Below are 21,018 nucleotides of genomic sequence, written 5' to 3'. Positions count from 1 at the left end.
TCCAAAATTCCCCAGATTGATGATCATCCCCTTATTAAAACTCATTGAATATTTCCAAAAAAGTGTTTTTTTATAAATAATAATGTTTGAAGGATTATCATAATTAAAATGAAGTGAATAATAATTTTAGATGACCTCAAATCTCGGTGAAAGGGAAAAGAGTTTAAGAATTCAATTTATAAAAATAAAAAGAATTTTTGTAAGAAATATTAACTCTCAAAAAATAGTCAACATATTGTGAATGCATCTTTCGAAACTGCTTATTCATCATCATCGCTTTCATCGTCGCTTTGATATTCGTATTCCAGCGAATCACCACCAGCGGACAGAAGTGAAGGGAGTCTGGGCAGACGGGTAGAGATGCACAAGGGGAGCAAGCGGCGGAGGACGAGAAGGGCAGTCGACCTCCACTTTTGGAGAGGGGCTGTGCTGTGGACAAGGAGGAGAGGGAGAAGAAGAGGAGCATTCACACGCAGCTGGGAGGAGAGAGAGAGAGAGAGAGAATAAAAGAGAATAAATTAGAAAATAGAGAAATAGATTGGAAATCATTAATGAAATAATAATAATAATAATAATAATAATAATAATAATAATAATTAAGATAACATACCACATCTCTTCTCAAATGAGACAAGAAGTTGAAGGCAGTGATGACAAATGGCTCCAAAAGGTGCATTTCATTGATCGATGCAACTGCTCCTACGTCAACCTCCAAAGCAGAAAGAGTGTCAAAAGTGATTGTTTGAGGGAGAGAAGGAACAGTGACAAATGAAGAGAGCTTAATTGAATGCTTCTTTGAAGAGGAAGAAGAAGAAGATGATGATGATGATGAGATTTCCTCATTGTCTGCACATTCATTAGAATTGCTCTTGCGTCGTGCAAAGAGCGATGGAAGAGCCATCATCACCCCACACACAGCATCTGAAGGTGTGGCATCTGCACAGACAGTTCCACTGGCATAGCCATTCCCTTCAGATTTATCTGTTCCATTTGATTCATTTGTTCTATTAGATTCATCAGAGTCATCAGCACAAGCAGAGCAGAAGGTGTATGCACTCAACATCCTCAGCATCCTCTCCCCTTGGAACTCCAACACCCCTGGCACGCTTGCTCCTTCACTCTCAAACAAATCTCCTGCCGTCAATGGAGTCTTCGCATTGTGAGAATTCTTCGCTCTTCTTTCTCCTTTTGCTCGCCGCTTCGGAGGCGCAGGCACAGCCAGCGTGTTCACCAGCACCAGAGAATGTCCAACAATCGCCTCTGACTCCTTCTTCTTGTCCTCATCCGTCTTCTTCTCCTTCTCTTCTCCTCTTCCCTTCTCTTCCACCATCCCCATCTTGCTCCCTTCTGCTGCCAGCAGCCTCTCCTCGCTGCAGCCTTCGATGCGTCCACAGACAGAGACAAGAGTGCCTGTTGCACTCAGCACAAACAGCAGGCTGTGCAGCAGACGCCGCTCAGCTGCGACGCCATCTGCGAATGACAAGGTGCATTCTGGTGAGGCAGAGGCAGAGGAAGAGGAGGAGACAGGAAGAGAAATATTGGGGTTTGGTTGGGTTGTGGGTGATGCTGTGGAAGAAGAAGATGATGGTTCTTGTTCTTCCTTCTGAGCTTTATTTTTCTTGCTCTTATTCTTCTTGTTCTTCTTCTTATTCTTCTTCTTTTCTTGCACATTGAACTGCTCAATTCCGAGTGCCTCATCGACAATTGTAGACAGCCTGCTCCACAGCATAATGCCTGCATCGTTTAAGAAGAGAAACAGATGAGGTATCTGAGAGAAGACTGTGTTCATCAGGAAAGACCTGAGTGGGAGGTCGAAGCTGATGGAGAACACGAACGAGACAACAGAGGAAAGAGAATGAAGAAGCATCGTGGCGCATTCAGCAGACAGCAGGCGGAGCGGAGAAGGAGGCGGATGCAGCAGGCGATCCACTCCTCGTGCGACTTCTGCGAAGAAGTGTACGCGCAGGCTGATGGAGTGGAAGAGGAGTGTCATCGGGAGAGGGCGCTGGCCAGGGCGTGAGGGCATCATCAGCATCTCCTCAGTAGGTGCTATGCACAGCGCAAGACTCAACGCAAAGATGTTGGTGGGTGCAGACGGATCAACAAGAGACAGCCACAGAGGCTTGTGGTGGTTGGTTATCAGCATTTGCAATGCCTCCATGTCCTTTGCCAGCTCTGCCTCTTCTCTCTCAATTTCTGCCTTTGAAGCATTCTCCACTCCTTCTTCACCCAAATGCTTCCCTTGCTCTTTATCTGCTCTCCGCTTCATCAGTCTTATCTTCTTCTTCCTCTCTTTTATCTTCATTCTCATCTCCTCTCTCTCCTCTCTCCTCAGCATTGCCTCCTCCTCCATCCACTTCGTCAGGTGCCTCTGTCCTGCTGGGCACATCTCACTTGGCATCGATGCTGCCAGCAAGAACTCACACACACGCACAATCCTCAGCCACATCTGCCCGTTCAGCAGCGCGGTCAGCTCGTGCGAGAAGAAGAGAGAGAACGGCAGCGTCGCCAGCCGGCGGGACTCTGCGTCGCGCATCTTGAAGCGGTCGAAGTCTTTTATCATGTTCAGCACAGGAGGAGAGGGGGAGTGGGTGAGGGCAGTGAATGGGTTGTTGTGCAGCGCTATATCCACTGCGAGCTCAAAGAGAGTGTCGAAGAAGAAAGGAGTGAAGGAAGAGGAGGAGACAACACCGTGCTCGTCTATTGTGACAGACTCAGCTGCATTCGATGTTGAATTCTCTGTCTGCCGCTCGTCTCTGATGACTGCTCCATTCAGCAGGGCATTTGGCTGAGCAAGAGAAGATGGAAGAGAAGATGGAAGAGAAGAGGAGGCAATGGCAGACGAAGACAGACGATGGGGCGACCAGCGTGTGGGTGGAGGAAGATGCGAATATGGCGGAGTCATCAGCTTCTTCAGTGATTGAGACGAAGCTGACTCAGCTGCCTCATCAGATGTCTTGTCAGAATTCATCTGGATCTGCCCACACTCCACAAACCCTGTTTTGTCTGGGAAGACCAGCACAATCCCGTCGTCCCTCCCAAACAGCATCTCCTTCCTTCTTCTCATCTCCTCCATGTCCTTCATCTGCACACTCTCTGCCTGCGCACTCTTCGACATTGCATTCACAGACACGCCTTGTCCATTGCCGTTGCCTTCTCCTGCAGCAGCAGCAGCAGACTCAACAGGCTGTGTGCTCTCCAGCTCAATCCATCGCCATTCTCCTCCTCTGCTCATCGACCGATCGAACTTTGCACACAACTTGATCAGCTTCTCCAGCCAGCGGGTCGCCTCCACTTTCCATTGGCGACGCAGCTGCTGTCTGTGGTGGATCTCTACACAGATTGTAGTGCACTCACAGACTGTGGAAGGAATATGAGAATTGTTTGAGTCATTGTGTTGACTGCTCTTTTGTGAAGATGAAGAAGAAGATGATGATGGTGATGCGAAAGCATGGTGTTTCTGTTCATCGCTGTATGAGATAGAGGCATCGACAGGCTCCAGCAGTCTTCTTCCACACATCCACCGTATTCTCGATGGCTCCTTCTGCTTCTTTCCTTCTTCCTGAGACAAACAGCATCCTTGTTCATTGCCTGCACATGTTCCATCTCCTTCTTTGAATCTGCCTGAGAAGTGTCTGTCTGCATCCGCTGTCATCTTCTCCATAAACTGCCACATTCGCTCTCTTCTCAGCTTGTCCCACTGCCTCTTCTGCTCCCAAATGGTCAGCGTCTCTATTTCTGCCTCTTTCCTCTGCTTCGGTTTTTTGGCTTTCTCTTTCTTCACTTTCTTCACACGTTTTGTTGGAATTGCAGTTTTTTCTTCTTTTTTGTCTTTTTCATCTTTTTTGGCTTCTTCTTTTGTTTCTGTCTTGTTCTGTTCGCTTTTTGGTGTCTGTTTCTCTTCAGCTGGTTTCTCACTGGCAGCAACACTTGTTTCAATTGTGCTGTTCTCTTCCACTTCAGACAGCTGACTCACAAATTCTGATGAACCACATCCTGCACTGTATTTGTCTGCTGAAGAAGAAGAGGCTGATGATGAAGAGTCGAATGATGTTTTAACTGAATCTTCTTCTGTTTTTTGCTCTTTCTCTTTCTCTTTCTGTTGCTGTTCTTCTTCTTCGCTCAGCTCAGAAAGTTGGCTAACAAATGTTGATGATCCACAGCCCTGGCTGTATTTGTCATACACTTCTGTCTGTTGCTGTGACGTTGCTTCCTTTTTGTTGTCTGCTTCTTCACTCTTCTTTTCTTCTTCTTTCTCTTCTCCTTCTTTCTCTCCTTCTTTCCCTTCCCCTTCCTTCTCTTCTTTCTGTTCAGCAACTTCATCTTCAAGCTCTGAAAGATGGCTCACAAATGTGCTTGACCCACATCCTGATTCGTAAATGCTGCTACTCACAGTGTTGCTGACAGGCTTGGCATTCTCTTCATTTGTGGCTTCTTTCTCTTTCTCTTTCTCTTCTTTTGTTTCTTCTTCTCCTTCTTTGTTTTCAGCTTCTTCATCTTCAAGTTCAGACAGATGGCTGACAAACGTAGATGATCCACATCCTTGACTGTAGATGTCTACAGCTGGTGCTTTTGTTTCTTTCTCCTTCTTATCTTCAGCAACTTTACTGTCTTTTTTGACATTTTCTTTTGTTTTATCCTTTTCTTCTTTCAAATCCACACTCACTTCTTTCGCTTCCTCTTCCTCTTCCTCCTCCTCCTCTTCTTCTTCTTCTTCCTCTTCTTCCTCTTCTTCTTCAATCTCCACCATCTGCCTCTTCTCCTTCCACCACCCGTCTTCCGCCACAATGGCATCTCTGATTGTCTCTGAGATCGGCATCAGCACCTCCCTCCACAGCACTGCCCACTCTGCCCCGTCCAACCTGTCTCCATCGTCATGCAGCAGACGCTCCAGTGCATGTTGCGCTGCAATCGCCACGTCTGGCAGAGGCATCCGGATGTCGATGCCTTGTGAGAGAGCGGCTGTGCCTTTCTCTTGATTCATCTGCTGCTGCTGCTGCTGATTGGAAGAGGATGATTGAGAACTGGATGATGTTGATGCATTAGGCTGAGCAGCATTGGAGTGTGGATGAGAAGGAGGCGGACGAGAGGGAGGGTGGGAAGAAGGGAGAGGAGAGGAGAGAGAGGAGACAGTTGTGGCTGAGAGGGGGTCTGCCATTGTGAGTGCAGCAAGAATGCGGATGCAGGGCAGCCACACGGCAAAGAAGTGGGTGTGGCTGAAGGGCTTCATGTTGCTGAAGGGAGAGGGAGGAGGCGCAAAGGAAGAGAGAGAAGAAGAGGAAGAGAATGGAGATGGAGTGAAGGAGGGGGTGGGAGAAGGAGAGGGGAGAGGCAGAGGCAGGGGGGAGTCTGTTGATCGGTGGGAGGTGGGGGTGCCTGAACGTGATGCCTCATCATCGTCTTTTGTCTGAATACGAACATTCTCTCTCTCTCTCTCTCTGTCTTTCATCAGCATCTCCTGCAGCTTCTTCTTCTGCCTCGCCTTCTCTTCCTCTCTCTCTGCAGCGTCTGAGCCCAAAATGCGGCAGAGATGCTCGATGCCTGCGATGCATTCAGTAGCCACCCTCTGCATGTCTGTGTGAAGAGCCACGTCTGCCAGGGCAGCGAGGAGGTCAGTGAAGGCAAAGGGAAGAATGTCAGAGAGAGCAAGTGGAGGCAGGGGAGCAGGCTGGGGAGTGCTGGCGGTGATGTTGGGGGAAGGAGAGAGAGGGGAATAAGGAAGAAAGCGGAGGGTGGCTGATTGATTGGAAGAAGAAGAAGAAGAAGAAGAGGCACGAGGGGTACTGCGTGCAGAGGAGGTGCCAGATGATGATGACGGTGTTGATGATTGTTGAGGATGAGATGGAGAAGTAGAAGAAGAAGCAGATGCTGATGAATTCGATTCGACTTCATCGCTCAAAGGCGCTGGAGCGTCGGTATCGCTATTTTTAGTCTCATCTCCTGTGCCTTCCTCTTCTCTCTGTTCTCTTTCTGCCTCTCTCCTTGCCTCCTCCTCCATCAGCTCCATCAGCAGAGCATCGTCGTCTTCGAGTGACTCTTCTGTCTGCAGCGAAAGGGGCAGGTGGAGAATGTCGTTCAGGAAGAGATACACTTTGTGGTTCATCTTTGGATTCTGGCTGACAACAGAGCAGACAGCAAACACGACACACCAGCCAGACTTCAGCTGGGCGCCGATAGAGCGGAGAGGAGGAGGGGAGAAGGAAGGAGAAGAGGAAGAGGAAGGAGATGAAGAAGAAGAAGAAGATGATGAAGCAGATAATGAAGATGAAGAATTAGAAGGAGACAAAGGAGAAGTCGGTTGTGCATCCACTCCACTCTGCTTGTTGTTGGCAGAAGTGTTCGGAGCATTCAATGCCAATGTTCTGACATCGCTTGCAGAGAGAGGGCGCTGCTGAGATGTATAGATGGGCTCCAGCATCTGTGCCAGCGTGTCCATCATTGCTCTCTGTATCTCGCTGATAAACTGCTCTCTTTGTGCAGCGTCTGTCAGTGCCAGAGGCGCCTTTGCTGGTTGAAGGAACGTGCCTGTCTGCTGCCAGTGGGGCTGGGGCTGTGTCTGAGGCAGCTGCTGAGAGGTGAGAGGAGGCTGAGAAGGAGACCTGCTGTGGGACTTGGAGAGGACGAGCTGCAGAGTGGAGGAAGAGTAGCTGTCGTTGACGGCGAGAGGGAACCAGGAGCCGACGGAGACGAAGGAGAGGAGAGGGAGGAGGAGGAGCTGCTGGTAATCAATGCACAGAAGATGGAGGGGAGGGAAAGGCACATTTTGGAGGAGATGCTGGTTGTATGCACGCTGCTGCTGGAGCAGATCAGGGAGAGAAGAAAGGGGCCATTGGGAAGAGGAAGAGGAGGGAGAAGAGGTAATTGGCTGGAGGGAGAAGGAAGACGCAGAAAGAGGAGAAGAGCAGAGAGAAGGAGAGGGAGAGTGCTTGGGGGAATGGATTGGGGTGGAGAGAGAGACAAAGCCGGAAGGCAGCGGTTGTGCTGCTGCTGCCGTTGTTGCTTCTGCCTCATCAGAATTCTTCTCACCCGATGCGCCTTCTCCTTTCTCCTCCTGAACAACCCCGCAGAAGTCGCTAATTCTTCTTTCGTTGCCATCAACCACCACGTCCTTCACCTGCCACCCGCCCCACAGCCCTCTCTGCTTCCCTTCCAATCCAACTGCCTTCTTCAGCGCAGCAGTCGCCAGCTGCCTCTCAGTCACGACAGCAAGCATCGCCATGTTCAGGTTGTTGCTGTCCCTCACGTTCCTCTCCAGGAACCACGCACACACCACAGCAGCAGCTGCACACACAGCAGGAGAGCGGCGGGAGTTGTGCGCGAGCAGCTCCTGCAGACGCTGCAGGGCAGTCACACGGAGAGGGGTGTGATGAGAAGAGGAAGGTGCTAAAATGGTCATCTCACACAGCGCAAACAGCATGTGTAGGTAAGAAAGAGAGTCCAGACGGGCAGAGAAGGCGAAGCAGGAGGTGAGGAAGTCGAAGGGGAGGGAGAGTGTGTTGAATAGGAAGACAGCATTGTGGGCAGCGCAGCGGGAGGAAGGGACGGGGACGTAAGAAAGGAAGTAGGAAGATGCCTCAGCCACTGAGTCCTGTGTGGTGACAGACGGATCAACCAGCTGAGCAGAAGGGGCAGAAACGTCGAAGACGGAGTCACCAGCGAGGATGAGTGGGACAAGGTTAGCTTTGCAGAAAGGAACGAAAGAGGCGAAGCTGAACTGCGGATTAATGTGGACGTGGCTGATGGGGACGGGGGGTGCATCGATGCGGGAGAAGAGGGGGCGGAGGATGAGGGCACGCCCAACAGTGATGTTTGTGGGGACGAGTGGAAGGGCATTCGATTGGCGTTGGCTTTTGAGGATTGGGGGTGGCTTGACGGGGGATTTGGAAGGCGCTTTGGAGGAGGAGGAGGAAGAAGAAGGGAAGGAGGAGGACTGGGAATATGATTGGGATGATCGGACAACTGGTGAGGAAAGGAAAAAGGTGATTAACAAAATAAATAAATAAATAAATATGAATATTAAAAGAAAATGACAAATTTTCAATTAATAAATAACAACACACTGCTTGCAGATCCATCGCCCTCTGCTCTTCCGTCAGGCTGTGAGAGGGCAGCGAAGGCGTTGTGGATGTCGTCTTCTCTGAGCTGCCCCTTCAGCTCATGCAGCGCAATCAGATGCAGCACAACAAGGAGGACACACCTCCAGTTCTGCACCCGCAGAAAGTCTCCCACTCCGCCTTCGTCCACAAGATATGCAGGGCGCGTGGCAGTCGGCACAAACGAGGTGGACTCAGGGAAGGAGGAGGAATGAGATGAGGAGGAAGAGGAAGAGGAAGAAGAAGAAGATGAAGAAGATGCAGCAAATGGAGGAGGCGTTGTAGACACTAAAGGTTTTTTAGTTCCTCCGGCATTTCCCTTCGCCAGCTTCTTCCTCAGCCACATTTCTCTCTTTGTGTCGAAGAAAGGGTCATAGACTGCCTTCATGGTGAGTGAGCAGAAGGGGCGAGAGAGCTTGAAGAGCACGATGATTGCCTGTGTGTGCTTCCACTGCAGATGCCTGTCAGACGCCGCAGGCGAGGCAAAGCCGATGAAGTTGCAGAGGGCAGTGATGAGGGCGTCTCTCTCTGTGTCCATCTTGTGCAAGGACACAGCGCGGATGAGGGCAGCGAGGGAGGACAAGAGGGCAGAGGCTGTGCTGTTGTCGCGGGTGGCGTCGAGGGCAGGGATCAGACACGACAGCGCTGGCCAGAAGGCTGCTGAGAGCATGGAGCGCGCATGGGACGGGGTGAAGAGCGGGCAGGGTGTGGCAGCTTCGAAGGTGTTGAGAGAGGAAGAGGAGGATGATGAAGAAGAAGAAGAAGAGGAAGAAGAGGAAGAAGAAGAAGATGATGATGAAGTTGCTTCATCAGAAGAGGCAGATGAATGAGACACCAACGACACTTCGCCTGCTTTCTCCTCTTTTTCCTTTGCGAGTGCCTCTCTCTTCTGCTTCTCTCTCAGCTCCCTCTCTCTCCTCCTCTGATCTCTGCTCCTTTCTGCCATCACCCTCGCCCTCATCCTCCGCTCCTCCTCTTCCCTCTCCCTCCTCTTCCTCTCCACCGCTTTCCTCCCATTCCACTTCTCCTCCATCCTCTTCTCCTCCTCCTCAATCGCCAGCCTCCTCCTCTCGTCATCGTCATCCACCACTTTGATCTCATTCGCCAGTATCCTGTCGTACAGCTCCCCCAGAAACTCGTCGCTCTTCCCCATCCCTTGCCCTTGGTTGATAAACACCTGCTTCGTGATCCCGCCATACTCCGGCATCGACGACGAGCTGCTTGACCCTTTTTTGTTCTCCTCCTGCACTTTCTTCTGGTGTGCGAGCGAATGCAGCATCAGCGACTGGTATGCGATCATGAAGCACGAGTCAGCATCAGGAAACTCGTCTGGGTTCTGCAGAACATACTCTGCCGCAAACACTTCGAGCACCCGGTAGATCTGCTGCGATTCCCCCGGCAGATGGAACGTGGTGAGGAACTTGCGCATCGCATCGTCCACCACCATGTTCTCGAAGGAGTAGCACTTCACATACTCCCTCAGCACCTCCTGGTTGAACGGGTCGTTCTGTCCCATGTAGTCCCCCAGCTGCATCCGTGAAATGCCTGCCGTGTCAAACAGGAAGCGCGCCACGGACGGCGCAAGCTGCGGCGTGAGCTGCACGTTACCTGCGATGGAAGGCGCGTTCTCCTCTGGCTGCATCTGCTCGGTGGAGGAGCAGAGGTGATGCTTCAGAGCAAACTGGATGCCCTTCTTCGGCTTCATGTTGAAGAGGATGATGAACCGGTCGGTCAGCTTCTTCTTCTCCATCAGATCGTCCACAGCTGCAGACGTCGTCAGCAGCTTTGAGGCTGCGGAGGCATTGGCAGCTGAGGCAGAAGATGAAATTGAAGAAGAAGAAGAAGACGACGATGATGATGATGAACCAATAATGCCAGATGATGAAGGATTGCGTGTGTGCTGTAGAGTCAGCTCAGATGAAGAGCCAGCGAGCATTCCATTCTGATGCTGTGTCTGTCCAGCAGCCGGAGTGGGCAGCACTTCTGCCTGCGACTTCTCATCGTCCTCTCTCTCTCTCTCTTCTTTCCTGCTCCTCTCCTTCTCATACATGCGCCATCCATCTACTGCAAATCTCTCGCAGAACTGTGCTGTTGCCTGGACAGCCAGACAGACAGCAGAGAGAGAGACACTCGGCAGATCAGCTGCAGACACAGCAACAGCCTCAGCCTCGTTCAGACGAGGAGGCACATTGGATGATGGTGAAGAGGTGGAAGAGGAAGAGGAAGATGATGGTGATGGTGGTGAGGATGATGATGAATCAGTTGTTTCTGAATGTGAAGCAGAAGCAGCAGAAGGAAAAGAGGAAGAGGAGGAGGAAGAAGAAGAAGAAGACAATTGTGGATTTAGTGCAGACGTATGTGCATTGCCAGGAGGAGGTGTTGGGGAGAAGTTGAGTGAGGTAGGGATGCCAGGGAGTGTCGCAACGACAACCTCCTTCTCCTTCCCTTGCCCTGCAGCCGAGGAGGAGGAAGAAGAAATGGCCGACGTGGAAGGCGAGAAGGCGGTGCTGGCGCATCGGCAGAGCAGCACGAGGAGCCGCTCGAAGTGTGTCTGCTCTCCGAACTCTGCGTCGAAGGCGCGGAAGAGAGCAGCGAGGACATCGCCGCGGAACCAGAGCTGGGCGAAGAGGGTGACGAAGGAGGACTTCACCACGTCCAGCGCAGCAGAGGGAGACGACAGCAGATCTTCGACCACCACAAAGAGCGACCCGAACGAGAGGGCAAAGGGAAGAGCAGGACACGCCGTGGGCACGAAAAAGAGGGGATTGGATGAGTCTGCTCGAATAAGTGCAGTTGATGCAGAGGAAGATGAGGAGGAGGAAGAAGAAGATGACGATGATGAAGATGAATGACAAAGTGTGATATCTTGTTTGTGTGCAGCTGTCTCCAGCCAATCGACGTAGAGCGAGGGATGAATGAATGAGGAGTTCACCACATCATCTGCCGGTGGAGGAGAAAGAAAGCTCGAAGCAGAGCGTGCAGCAGGCGATGTGGAAGCAGCGCCTGCGATGGTTGTGCTGTAGACGAGGATCTTTGCAGCGATGGAGAAGACGTGGCTGAGCACGACTGGGTGTGGGACGCCTGTGTTCTCGATCACTGCATCCATCACCCGCCCTTCTGCCAGATGCGGCAGCGGCGAAAAGGGGATTTTTGAGGAGTCGAGGATGAAGCTGCAGCGCTCTGAGGACGTGAAGACAGCAGCCAGCGCAGTGAATACGACAATCTTGCGCTTCAGGGAAGGGTCTGTGTACGGGGCAGAGGTGGAGTAGCTGGTGGAGGTGGAGAATGTCGCAGACGGTGCTCCGCCGGCAGCTGCAGAGAGCGCAGAAGATGAGTCAGAAAGCCCATCGCACAGAGAAGTGATCAGAGACACTGCATCGCGGAAGCCTGTCCACTCGACAACAGACGGCGACAGCACAGAAGACGAAGCAAAAACTGACTGGGCAGGCTTCTTTTCGACTGATAACTCTTTTTGAGATGCTCCTTCGCTCTTGCTGTGCGAATCAGGAGTTGCGGATTGCTTTGTCTCGTTCTTTAATTTCCCTTCGATACCATCAGCTTCACACTTTATGCTTTGTGCTTCTTCGAAGTGCTGTGTTGGAATACTGCTCCACTCTTTGCCTTCTTCTTTTTCTTTTGTGTCTAAAGGTTGCGGTTTCTCATTTTGAGACTCGTTTTTGTTTTCCTCTGTTCGTCTTGTCTTCTCTTTGCTTAATCGCGCATGATATTCTGCAGCAGCAGAAACAAGGGATCTATCAATTTCCAAGCAGCAGACACGACTAATTGCTCGAAGAGATCCTTCAATTTGTTCTCTTTTTGTAAGATTAACATGCACGTTAACGTAGCAAAGTATGCATCTGGATAGAACATCTCCATGTATCTGACATTCTGAAGAAAGAAGGGTAACAATGAGCTTTTTATAAAAAAAAAACAAACATAAAAAAATAATCTTCAATATATGAATCTCAGCAAATTCACACTGTTGCACAGGCAAATGGAATCCCATCGGAATGAAGCTTTGAACATTTTTCTGTCAATCCAACAAGCACATCTATTAGGTTTCTTTCCTCATCTTTTCCATGAGTTGAAGATGACCCAACAATAAAATTTGCAGAAATCCATTTCTTCAATTTTCATCATTATTGGAGTTAATAATTAATAAAAATAAAATTTTCTAACCTGTGCACATCCTAAAGAAGCAATAGTGACCTTTTGATGTCCTGTTTCGATTCCATTAAGAATCGGAGCAAACAGAGAACGTGAACTTCAATAAGTTTAAAAAGCTCAGTATTATCTCAAGAAAACTCTATTATGCAGCATACCAGGTTTTTGGCTTCTTTGAAAGAATTTGATCTTGAATAAATAAAGTTAAAAACACGTAAATAGTCAATAATGAAATAATGAATGAAAACCGCGAATTTCCTCGCATTCGTTCTTCAACTGTTTGAATTTAAATATAGGAGCAGCACTTAGAATGTCATTAAGCCCTTGAATTATGGTGTCATATTGCATTAAGATGAAGAAACAATTTTCTTGATAAGATCTTAATAACCATAACACTTTTTATGCACAACTTATTTTCTCCATTCAAATTTCTATTCCGTTCACAGTCAGATTCCACTAAATAAATTATAATAATTTTAGGCTTTCCTTTATATAATATTTTCCTTTATTTTCGACTCTGTTTGTTTTTGTTTGATAATGAAGTGATTTATTTTTTTTTATTCATTAAAAAATTATTAGCAAATATTATTGCGCAACGTCAACGCTCCTAACGATAAAAAAACAAATGATTCAACAAAAAATAACTGATTGCTTGATTTTTATTTTCTTGAACCAGCCATAATTTCATTGTGAACTAAAAAGAAAATAACAGCATTTCCAACTGCAAAAACACAAATCAATTTTGAAATTTAGAAAAATTATTATAAAAGATTAGCTATAACTTTGAAACAATTATTTAAGCACACTTTTTAAAACGAATTCTATTGCAGTGAAAACTGTGAAAGGAATCATTCCATCAATATGGTACATATCTTAACGACAACAGCATAATAATTTTAATATTAAAAACAAAGAGAATGAAAAGATTCATAATTTTCAAATATTATTCAAACTTTTTTGTGCCCATCGTACAATATCAATGACTCCAGAAATGCCTGCTGTATAGCAAAATAGTCGAACACCTAAAATGCTATTTTCTAAAATTGTTACAATTCCTATTAATGCTATCCATCCATTTCGGTCATTTAAAATGAAAAAAGCATTTACAAGTGAAAGAAGCTTTTCAAAAAAAGAAACAAAATTTTAATAAAATGCAATTGAAAATAATGCAAACAAGTTGCACGTATAATGAAATCCATAGGATTTTTAACATTAGACTTCCTTGAGGTACCATCATCTCAACAAATGTTTGATCTAACTCATTATACAAAAATGATGGTTAAACTTCGTCAAAAAAATCTGTTTAACAATTTCTATGTGCAAACGTAATTTGAAAAATTAAAAATGATAAACTCAAAAACTTTGATCCCATATGTTAATTTTTGATGAACTTGAAGTGGAACTTTCACAAATTATGTGAAAAAAAGATTTATGTTTAACTACAGCAAATACTACAATGCGTGCAACATTGCACTATTTGGAAAAAAAGCAACAGTTGTACTTGAAAATTTTTACAAACTCGAACAAAGCACGAAAGTGAATGGATACAAGCATTTTTCAGCTGCTAACTGATAAAAAGGAGATATATTCGTTTTCTCCGAATCAACAATTTGAGGTCCTTTCTGAAAAAGTTTTTTTTGAGAATTCTTGTGTTCGAACTGTTGTTATTGAATTTGCAGCTTACTGTTTGTAATTTTTTGTAACAAGATACATTTCGTAATAATTTCGTTATTTTTAAGGTATTGCGCAAGTTGTTCATTTAACTCCTGTTGCTATTCAGTCAAGTGAAGTGGTAGATAATAGTTCACAAATGCATACATCTCCTGCAATGTCAATTTCAACTTCTTCCTCACCTGTGATATATCAGTTTCCAAATGAAATGTGCAATGATTGTGATGCTGTACGAAATCTAATTTCTCCAGATAGCATTGTTCATAATTCGACATCACTTCAACCTTTTGCGAACCCTTCAACCGTTTCGGTTGATATTGTCGAAACTCAAATGGAAATAGCAAACAAGTTAGCAATTGATGAAGCAGAAAATCATTCGGAAGAATTAAAAACTCAAAGGGAAGTGGCAACATTTATATGTGGGATTAGATATCATGCTGGATTAGTGACTTCAGAGTTGCTCGTGGCTCTTTCATTAATTGATTCTCTATCACGTCGGCATTGGCAGCACGGAAGGTTCGCGCTGAACAAAGAAAATGTATTTCTCGTTGTTCTGGTTACAGTGATGATTGCTCATAAGTGTTCATGTGTGATTTTCGTGATCATTCGCATTTTCAAATGATTTTCTCAATATATTAATAATTATTGTGTGAAATAATAACTGATTGACCATTTTATAAAGGTGACAAGCCATATTTAAATGGATGGTGGTCAAGGACGTTTCGTGCACCGTTGCGGATGATAAATGAGATGGAACGCTTGATTTTGCATCTATTAACGTATGACGTTAATGTTTCGCCACATACATATGAAAGGTATTACTCGGCTCTTGTTGACGGATGTGTTCGCTGCATTCACAAATCTGTAATTTCGTTGGATTTGGAGCTTTGTCGAGTGTCTTTACCTTTTTATCAACATTCTATGCAATTACAGGACTATCATCAGTCAAATATTAATCCAGAGCTCCCTGTCGATCATCGTCAAGACCAATTTTTGAATCAACAGTGTGAATTATCTGAGATGCAAGGCCCATCTCGTTTAGAGATAGAACAGCCAGGTGTTGTTGGAGAAGCTAACTCCATTTATTCTGATGAATCAAACCTTGCAATGCAAAATCAATCTTTGATTACACAGATTCAAGAAATATTATGTTATGAGGCTGCTTCGAATTCTTCATAGGATTGGTTATCAATTTTTTTAAAATAAAACTTATTTTTCTGTTATTTTCTAAACTCAGTGATTTCGGTTTGCACGTTCAATGCAAATGTTTATACCTGGTTACAATTAGCTAACTATTTTTACTTCTCAGATCATTTGAAATCCTGGATAACAAAATTTTATTACGTGCCACATAGGGTCATCTTTTTATTGGAACTTATTTCTTTATTGGTACCATAATTTTTTGAAATGAAAAAAATTAAAAACACATCAAAAAAATACAAAACAAGAATAAATAACTCTTTTAACTTTTCTTTTTCCATTTTCACGTTCAAAGGGGTCAAATTCATCACTTGTTTCATCGTCATCATTCTTAATTGTTATGAATATCCTTTTCACTTTTTTCTCCAAAGGCGGTTCTTCTTCTTCAATTTCCTTTTCCTTTTCAACATTTTCTTCGATTTCCTTTTCTTTTTCTTCAATTTCTTCAATTTTCATCTTGTGTTTTTCATTATATTCATCCCATTCATTGAAAAGTTTTTCCTTTTTTTCTTGGCATATAGTGTGTCACAAATCCGGGACAATGAATAAACTTCAGCTGTTTTTAATCTTTTCGTTCATTAAATAAAGAACATTTAGAAAATAATGAAGCTTTTTTTATTATACGGGTGATTATTTTTGTCATCAGATTTTTTCATTCAAAAATTTCGATTCGAAAATCTCACTTGAACGTTAACAAAAGAATAGTAAAAAGTGAAAATGCTTGTTAAAGATATTTTCATCTTTTGTTCTGTTGAAACATTTGTTTTTGAAATGGCTTTGATGAAATTTATTATTTAAATACGAAAACACTTCACAATGACAAACAACATGTGAAAATTCGTGACACCGAAAAAAGTTATGATTTCAGATATATTCACTCATATTGTATGTTTCTAAAAATTAGGAGCAAAAAATATTGTCAAAATACAAATAGGTTTAAAAATTTTTTAAGAAAAATTAGGGTGAACATCTTTATCAATGTAATCAGTTAGATGAGACGATATAAACATTTTTCCAGCAAAAAAAGGCTTTGAAGGATCCATAATTTTTTCTGAAACTTTTTCCCATTCTGGTCTTTTCTCAGGGACTTTTGATAACACAATTTCTGGATTAAATGGACATATTCCTGAATCTCTGAATGAAACTTTTATTGTTGAAGACTTGAATGCTGCGCGTAATGAATTAATATATTTGTCAAGAAATGATTTTCTTTTTTCACTCGCAGAAGGATCAGGCGTTTCATAATTCATTGTTCTCAGCGAATTTTTAAATGTGGCGTTGACATATAGATCCAATGGCTGGACAAGATGTGAAGTGTGAGATGGTGGGAAGCATAAGTCAATGTTATAAATATAAGATTGTTGTATAATCTGAGGGGACAAATGGGCTGCAAGAAAATCCATAAACAGTAAACAGTATTTGTTCTTTTCATTTATTATAATTCTTCTGTGAACAAAGGAGGGAATAATTACTCTGTCAAATATCATCTGAAAGCTTTCTTTCGTCATTGCGCAAGTTTCATCAAGTTCAAATCTCAACTGGTGCTCGCTTGCTTTTTGAAATTCAATGGGGAGCTTTTTTGCTCGAATTTTTATTACAACAGGATACCTCACACCATCTTCTGAAATAAGGAATAGAGAAGAAATTGATGGAGGCAAGACTGGTTCTGGTACAAAGGGTACACTTGCATCTTCAGTATTTACCACTTTGACAGGCCTGATATCAGAAACAAATTAATATACTTCATCAAGATTAAAAATGAGTTCAGGTGAATACCTGAACTCATCATATTATAATTTTTCTTTTTCGAACCATGGAGCAAGACACTCTTTTGTTGAGTGTGCTGCTCGAGCAGCTGGAAGTTGAATTGGGTGTATGAAAAACAAATCTGATTGATCATTCAAAAATCGATAGGGTCATGTCCTTGATTATAGTTTTTTCATCCGTCGGTTTCCCCGAACTTTCAGATATTGTCAATTGAGCCTGTAAATACAGTGAAAGAAAAAATTATAAAACAATAAAAAATATAACAATATACCATCTCTCTTACTTGCGTTGTGCAAGGATATCCACCTTGCATGACTTCCTCCTTTATTGATTCTTTCACAACTGATTTATTTTGTTTGTTTAATAAAGGAGGTCGTCCAAGAGAGCATTCATCTCTTCCTTTTGATTTCGCTGAAAGTGCCCTGAAAAATCTGCTTTTATGAATGATTCCTGAGTCGAATAATTCTTTCTTTGTTATCACTCTATTTTCGAAAAGATCAAGTGCTTTTTTCATAATTGCCTCTCTATTGCCCTCGCATTCTTCAAACATGATTGAAATCACATCCGTATTGATGCATTTCATGTCCTTTTCAGGCATAGGTCTAAATGCGCTCCTTTTGCAAATTGCGTTTTTATTCATTATTATTATGATGAATAGATAGATAACAATTATTTAAAAACTTTTTATGGACCGATTTTTCGAAAAAAATTTTTCTTGTTGAAAAAAATGATTTTTGAAAAATGACCCATAAAAACATGAATTTCATCGAAAAATATTCAAATTGAAAAGAAAACGTGATTTTTGGACATCCAATGAGTTTTCATTATAATATAAATTTATTTTATTTGTTTATTTTCATCACAAAAATATTAATTGAAAATAAAAAATTTAATAAAATATCTTTGATCAGACCCACAATAAAATTTGACACAATATGAAAAGTTGATTATGCTTTTTTGAGCGATTATTATTATATTTTTCATATATTCTTTAATGTGCAATATTATTAAATAGTATAATAAGTTTTAATGTTAAACATGCTTAAATTAATTCGATACTTTTGTTCAATCGTTGATTTTATTGTTTTTTATCAACTATGTGAAGAATATTTATCAATAACTCTAATCATTATTTGATATAGATTTATCTGCATGTTTGCCTTTGAAGTTGAATGTTTTTCAATTCATTATGACATCTCATACTCTTTTTTTTTGGATATTAAAAATTTAATCGTGGGATTTATCAAAATATTTCAAATTTAATAATTTATTTTTTTTTAAATGGGGGAAAAAACGGACTTTCAAGCTTTTTTTGCACAAAGCATTAAAAAATTGCTTCAATCATTTCTTTATTACGCTCACACAGATTTTGAAATAAATAAGATTTTCACATCCGTAAACAGGCATCGTTGAAATCGAAACATAAAAAATTGTGACATTTCACGAATGTCAAAAAATGGACCCATTTTTATTTTGTTTTTTGATATAAAAAAGTCAATGAAAAGTGCAGAATTTTTCTTCGAAAATGCCTAAAGTCAAATATTTTTCCCCAAATGTTTTATTTCTCAAAATTTTTATTATTAAAATAGGACAATATTATAATAAATAACCTTTCATCTACTTTTTGTTTCAAAACTATCAATTTTTATTAAAATTTTGAAAAAATACTCAGATTTATGGGTCATTTTTTAAAAAAAGTTTTTTAACAAGAAGCACAAAGTTTTGCAAAAAATCGGTCCATACAAAAGTTTTTAAATAAAATTTGCTATTCAAACATCTCAAATTTAATGTTTAAAAACAAGAATTGCAAAAGGGACGCAGTTACACCAATGCTAAAATTCACCCCAAATATTCATTTTGAATTTAATAAATTTTTGAATTTGGAAGACAACTATATTGATGAGGATATTTAGAGCTGTCGAATTAAAAGGTGAAGAAGATTTATGAAAAAAAATTGTGGACACTGCACCATGTCGAAAAAAAGAAACCGAAATCTTAATTATAAAATATCGAATAAAAGAAGGAACAACAATCACAAGCTACGAGTGGAAAGTTTTTTCTTGTTTGGGAGAAATGGGATTCAGAGGCCAAACTGTCTGCCACAAGTGTCATGATGTTGATCCTGTCACGAATGACAACACAAACATAATCGATGGAATAGGGGAGCGTTAACGATCTTTTTCCCCAAGATAAGGAGTGAGAGAGCGATTCATTTATGGAGTGTTTGCAACGTTCATTGTGAAACGATCAGGTCAACTATCCTATGGAGAAATTATTGAAAAAGCAAAAATATTCAATCTGAAGAAGAATTTGAATTGGAAATAAATGATGAAGAAGTTGATGAAAACGAAGAATGTCCAGATGAAAATGACATTTTGGGAATTGAAGATGAAGAAGATACAAAGAAAATTCTTATATGGGTGATTATTTTTAAAATCTTATTTTTTCGAACAAAATTTTCGGTTTTCAAAAATTCCCTTTAACATTAACAAATGGGGTAAAATATTTCACTCCATGAATTTTCATTGAAAAATTATGAACTTTTCATTGACTCTTTGAGAACAAAAAAATTTAGAAAAATGGGTCGATTATTTGAAATTCGTGAAATGACACAATTCTCTATATTTTGATTTCAATGATGCATGTTAAAGGATATTAAAATCATATTCATTTCGAAATCTGAGAAAGCGAAAGAAAGTTATGAATGAAGCAATTTATTTGTGCTTTGTGCAAAATAAGCTTGAAAGACCGTATTTACCCCCAAATGAACACTGAAAACAGAAAAGGCTTATAAAAGGCGTTTTCATCTATAATTCGGTTAAAACAGTTGTTTTTTAGACAGTTGTGATAATTTTTGCATTTGAATATTAAATCTCTTCCCAATGACAAACAACCTTTGAAAAATCAACACTCCGAAAAAAGTTATGATTTCAAAAATAATTACCCATATATCAGAAAGCGAGGATTCAGATCCATTTGGAGCTGGAATAGGAGAAAATTCTTCGGAATTTGAATAATCAATATAGTTTATTATTTAAAGTTTTTGCGAAAAAACAAGACATTTTTTCACGCACATTACTTTTCGCAAAATGTTTCGTGCTGAATATTTACAGAATCATCAAATGGAACTTCTGTTATGATTATTAAGTTAAAAAATTTGGTACGCGTTTTGTATGTTCATGCAATAAAAAAAATAATATAATACAGTGAAGCTCGGTTATAATCACCTCGGTTGTAATCAAGACCGCGAATAATCACAATTTTTCGTGCATCGATAAATTTTGCATTTTTCCTTGTGTAATTTCATCGGTTATAATCACACTAAAATCGTGAATAATCACAAAATTTGAAAATTTATGGGTATTTTTCTGTATATTTTGAAATTTTTGAAAAAATGAAAGTTGTTTTTTTCTGCTTTATAATGAACAAAAATTTTCATTAAAACATTAAAAATTGAAAAATCGATTCAAATGTGTGGATTTAAATAAATATTGAAAATTTTCTTTTTTAATCTTCAAAAAAATTTTTTCTGAAAAACTTTTCAATGAAAAAGATGGTTCGGTTATAATCAAGTTCGGTTATAATCACAAAAAATCATGCAAAATGGATTGTGATTATAACCGAGCTTGACTGTATAAAGAAAAAAATTAAATAACATAATGAAGAGTCGACGTGATTTGCTTAAGGCAGTGAGATGAAATGAAAAATATCAAAAGCAAATTGGAAGGAGATCAAAATGTTATTCGTTTGAAGTGTATTCAGATTTTGGCATATTGTTAATATAGCGGAAATTTTATTTTGATTGTTAATGCTTTAAAATACAACTAAGTCAACATTGGTTGTTTATGAAATTGTTTTTCGTTGAAAAAATTTATTTTTTTGATATTCATATACATTAATTTTTGAAATGATAGTTTTTCACATGTCAATGGGTTATGATCTTTCTTGCGATACAATTTCCTGAAGCAATAGAGTAAAAAAATTTCTATTGCTGAATTGTCCAATATATTTCATGATGCTGATAAAGCCTGGAAGTGGTTTTTTGAAAAAGCTTTTTCGAATCAACCGAAAAAATGCTCAAAATGCAGGAAAGATATGAAAATATACAGCGAACGAATAAATT

The 21,018-nt window shown here is 41.7% G+C and overlaps 2 protein-coding genes across 2 annotated transcripts; one reads left to right on the top strand and one right to left on the bottom strand.

Annotated features, from left to right (window-relative positions):
* Nucleotides 1-100: 100 nt before the first annotated feature.
* Nucleotides 101-13,470, bottom strand: MONOS_2448 (putative BIG1, ArfGEF of the BIG; the record flags this gene model as incomplete). The annotated part of the gene is made up of 10 exons (XM_067872368.1): nucleotides 101-476; nucleotides 611-7,959; nucleotides 8,061-12,006; nucleotides 12,074-12,217; nucleotides 12,273-12,357; nucleotides 12,416-12,446; nucleotides 12,506-12,580; nucleotides 13,064-13,129; nucleotides 13,211-13,376; nucleotides 13,432-13,470. 10 exons carry the CDS (start codon nucleotides 13,468-13,470, stop codon nucleotides 261-263), a joined length of 12,117 nt encoding a protein of 4,038 aa, XP_067729464.1. The 3' UTR covers nucleotides 101-260.
* Nucleotides 13,471-13,797: 327 nt separating this feature from the next.
* Nucleotides 13,798-15,394, top strand: MONOS_2449 (uncharacterized protein; the record flags this gene model as incomplete). Its single annotated transcript, XM_067872369.1, has 3 exons — nucleotides 13,798-13,942; nucleotides 13,997-14,515; nucleotides 14,611-15,394. The coding sequence occupies 3 exons, from the start codon at nucleotides 13,798-13,800 to the stop codon at nucleotides 15,105-15,107; spliced, it is 1,161 nt and encodes a 386-aa protein (XP_067729463.1). The 3' UTR covers nucleotides 15,108-15,394.
* Between the last annotated feature and the right edge of the window lie 5,624 nt (nucleotides 15,395-21,018).

This window comes from Monocercomonoides exilis (genome assembly GCF_001643675.1).
Source record: "Monocercomonoides exilis strain PA203 chromosome Unknown scaffold16-1735695, whole genome shotgun sequence".
NCBI lineage: Eukaryota > Preaxostyla > Oxymonadida > Polymastigidae > Monocercomonoides > Monocercomonoides exilis.
Note: the sequence above shows the minus strand (reverse complement) of the source record. Positions and strands in the feature narration are given on the sequence as shown.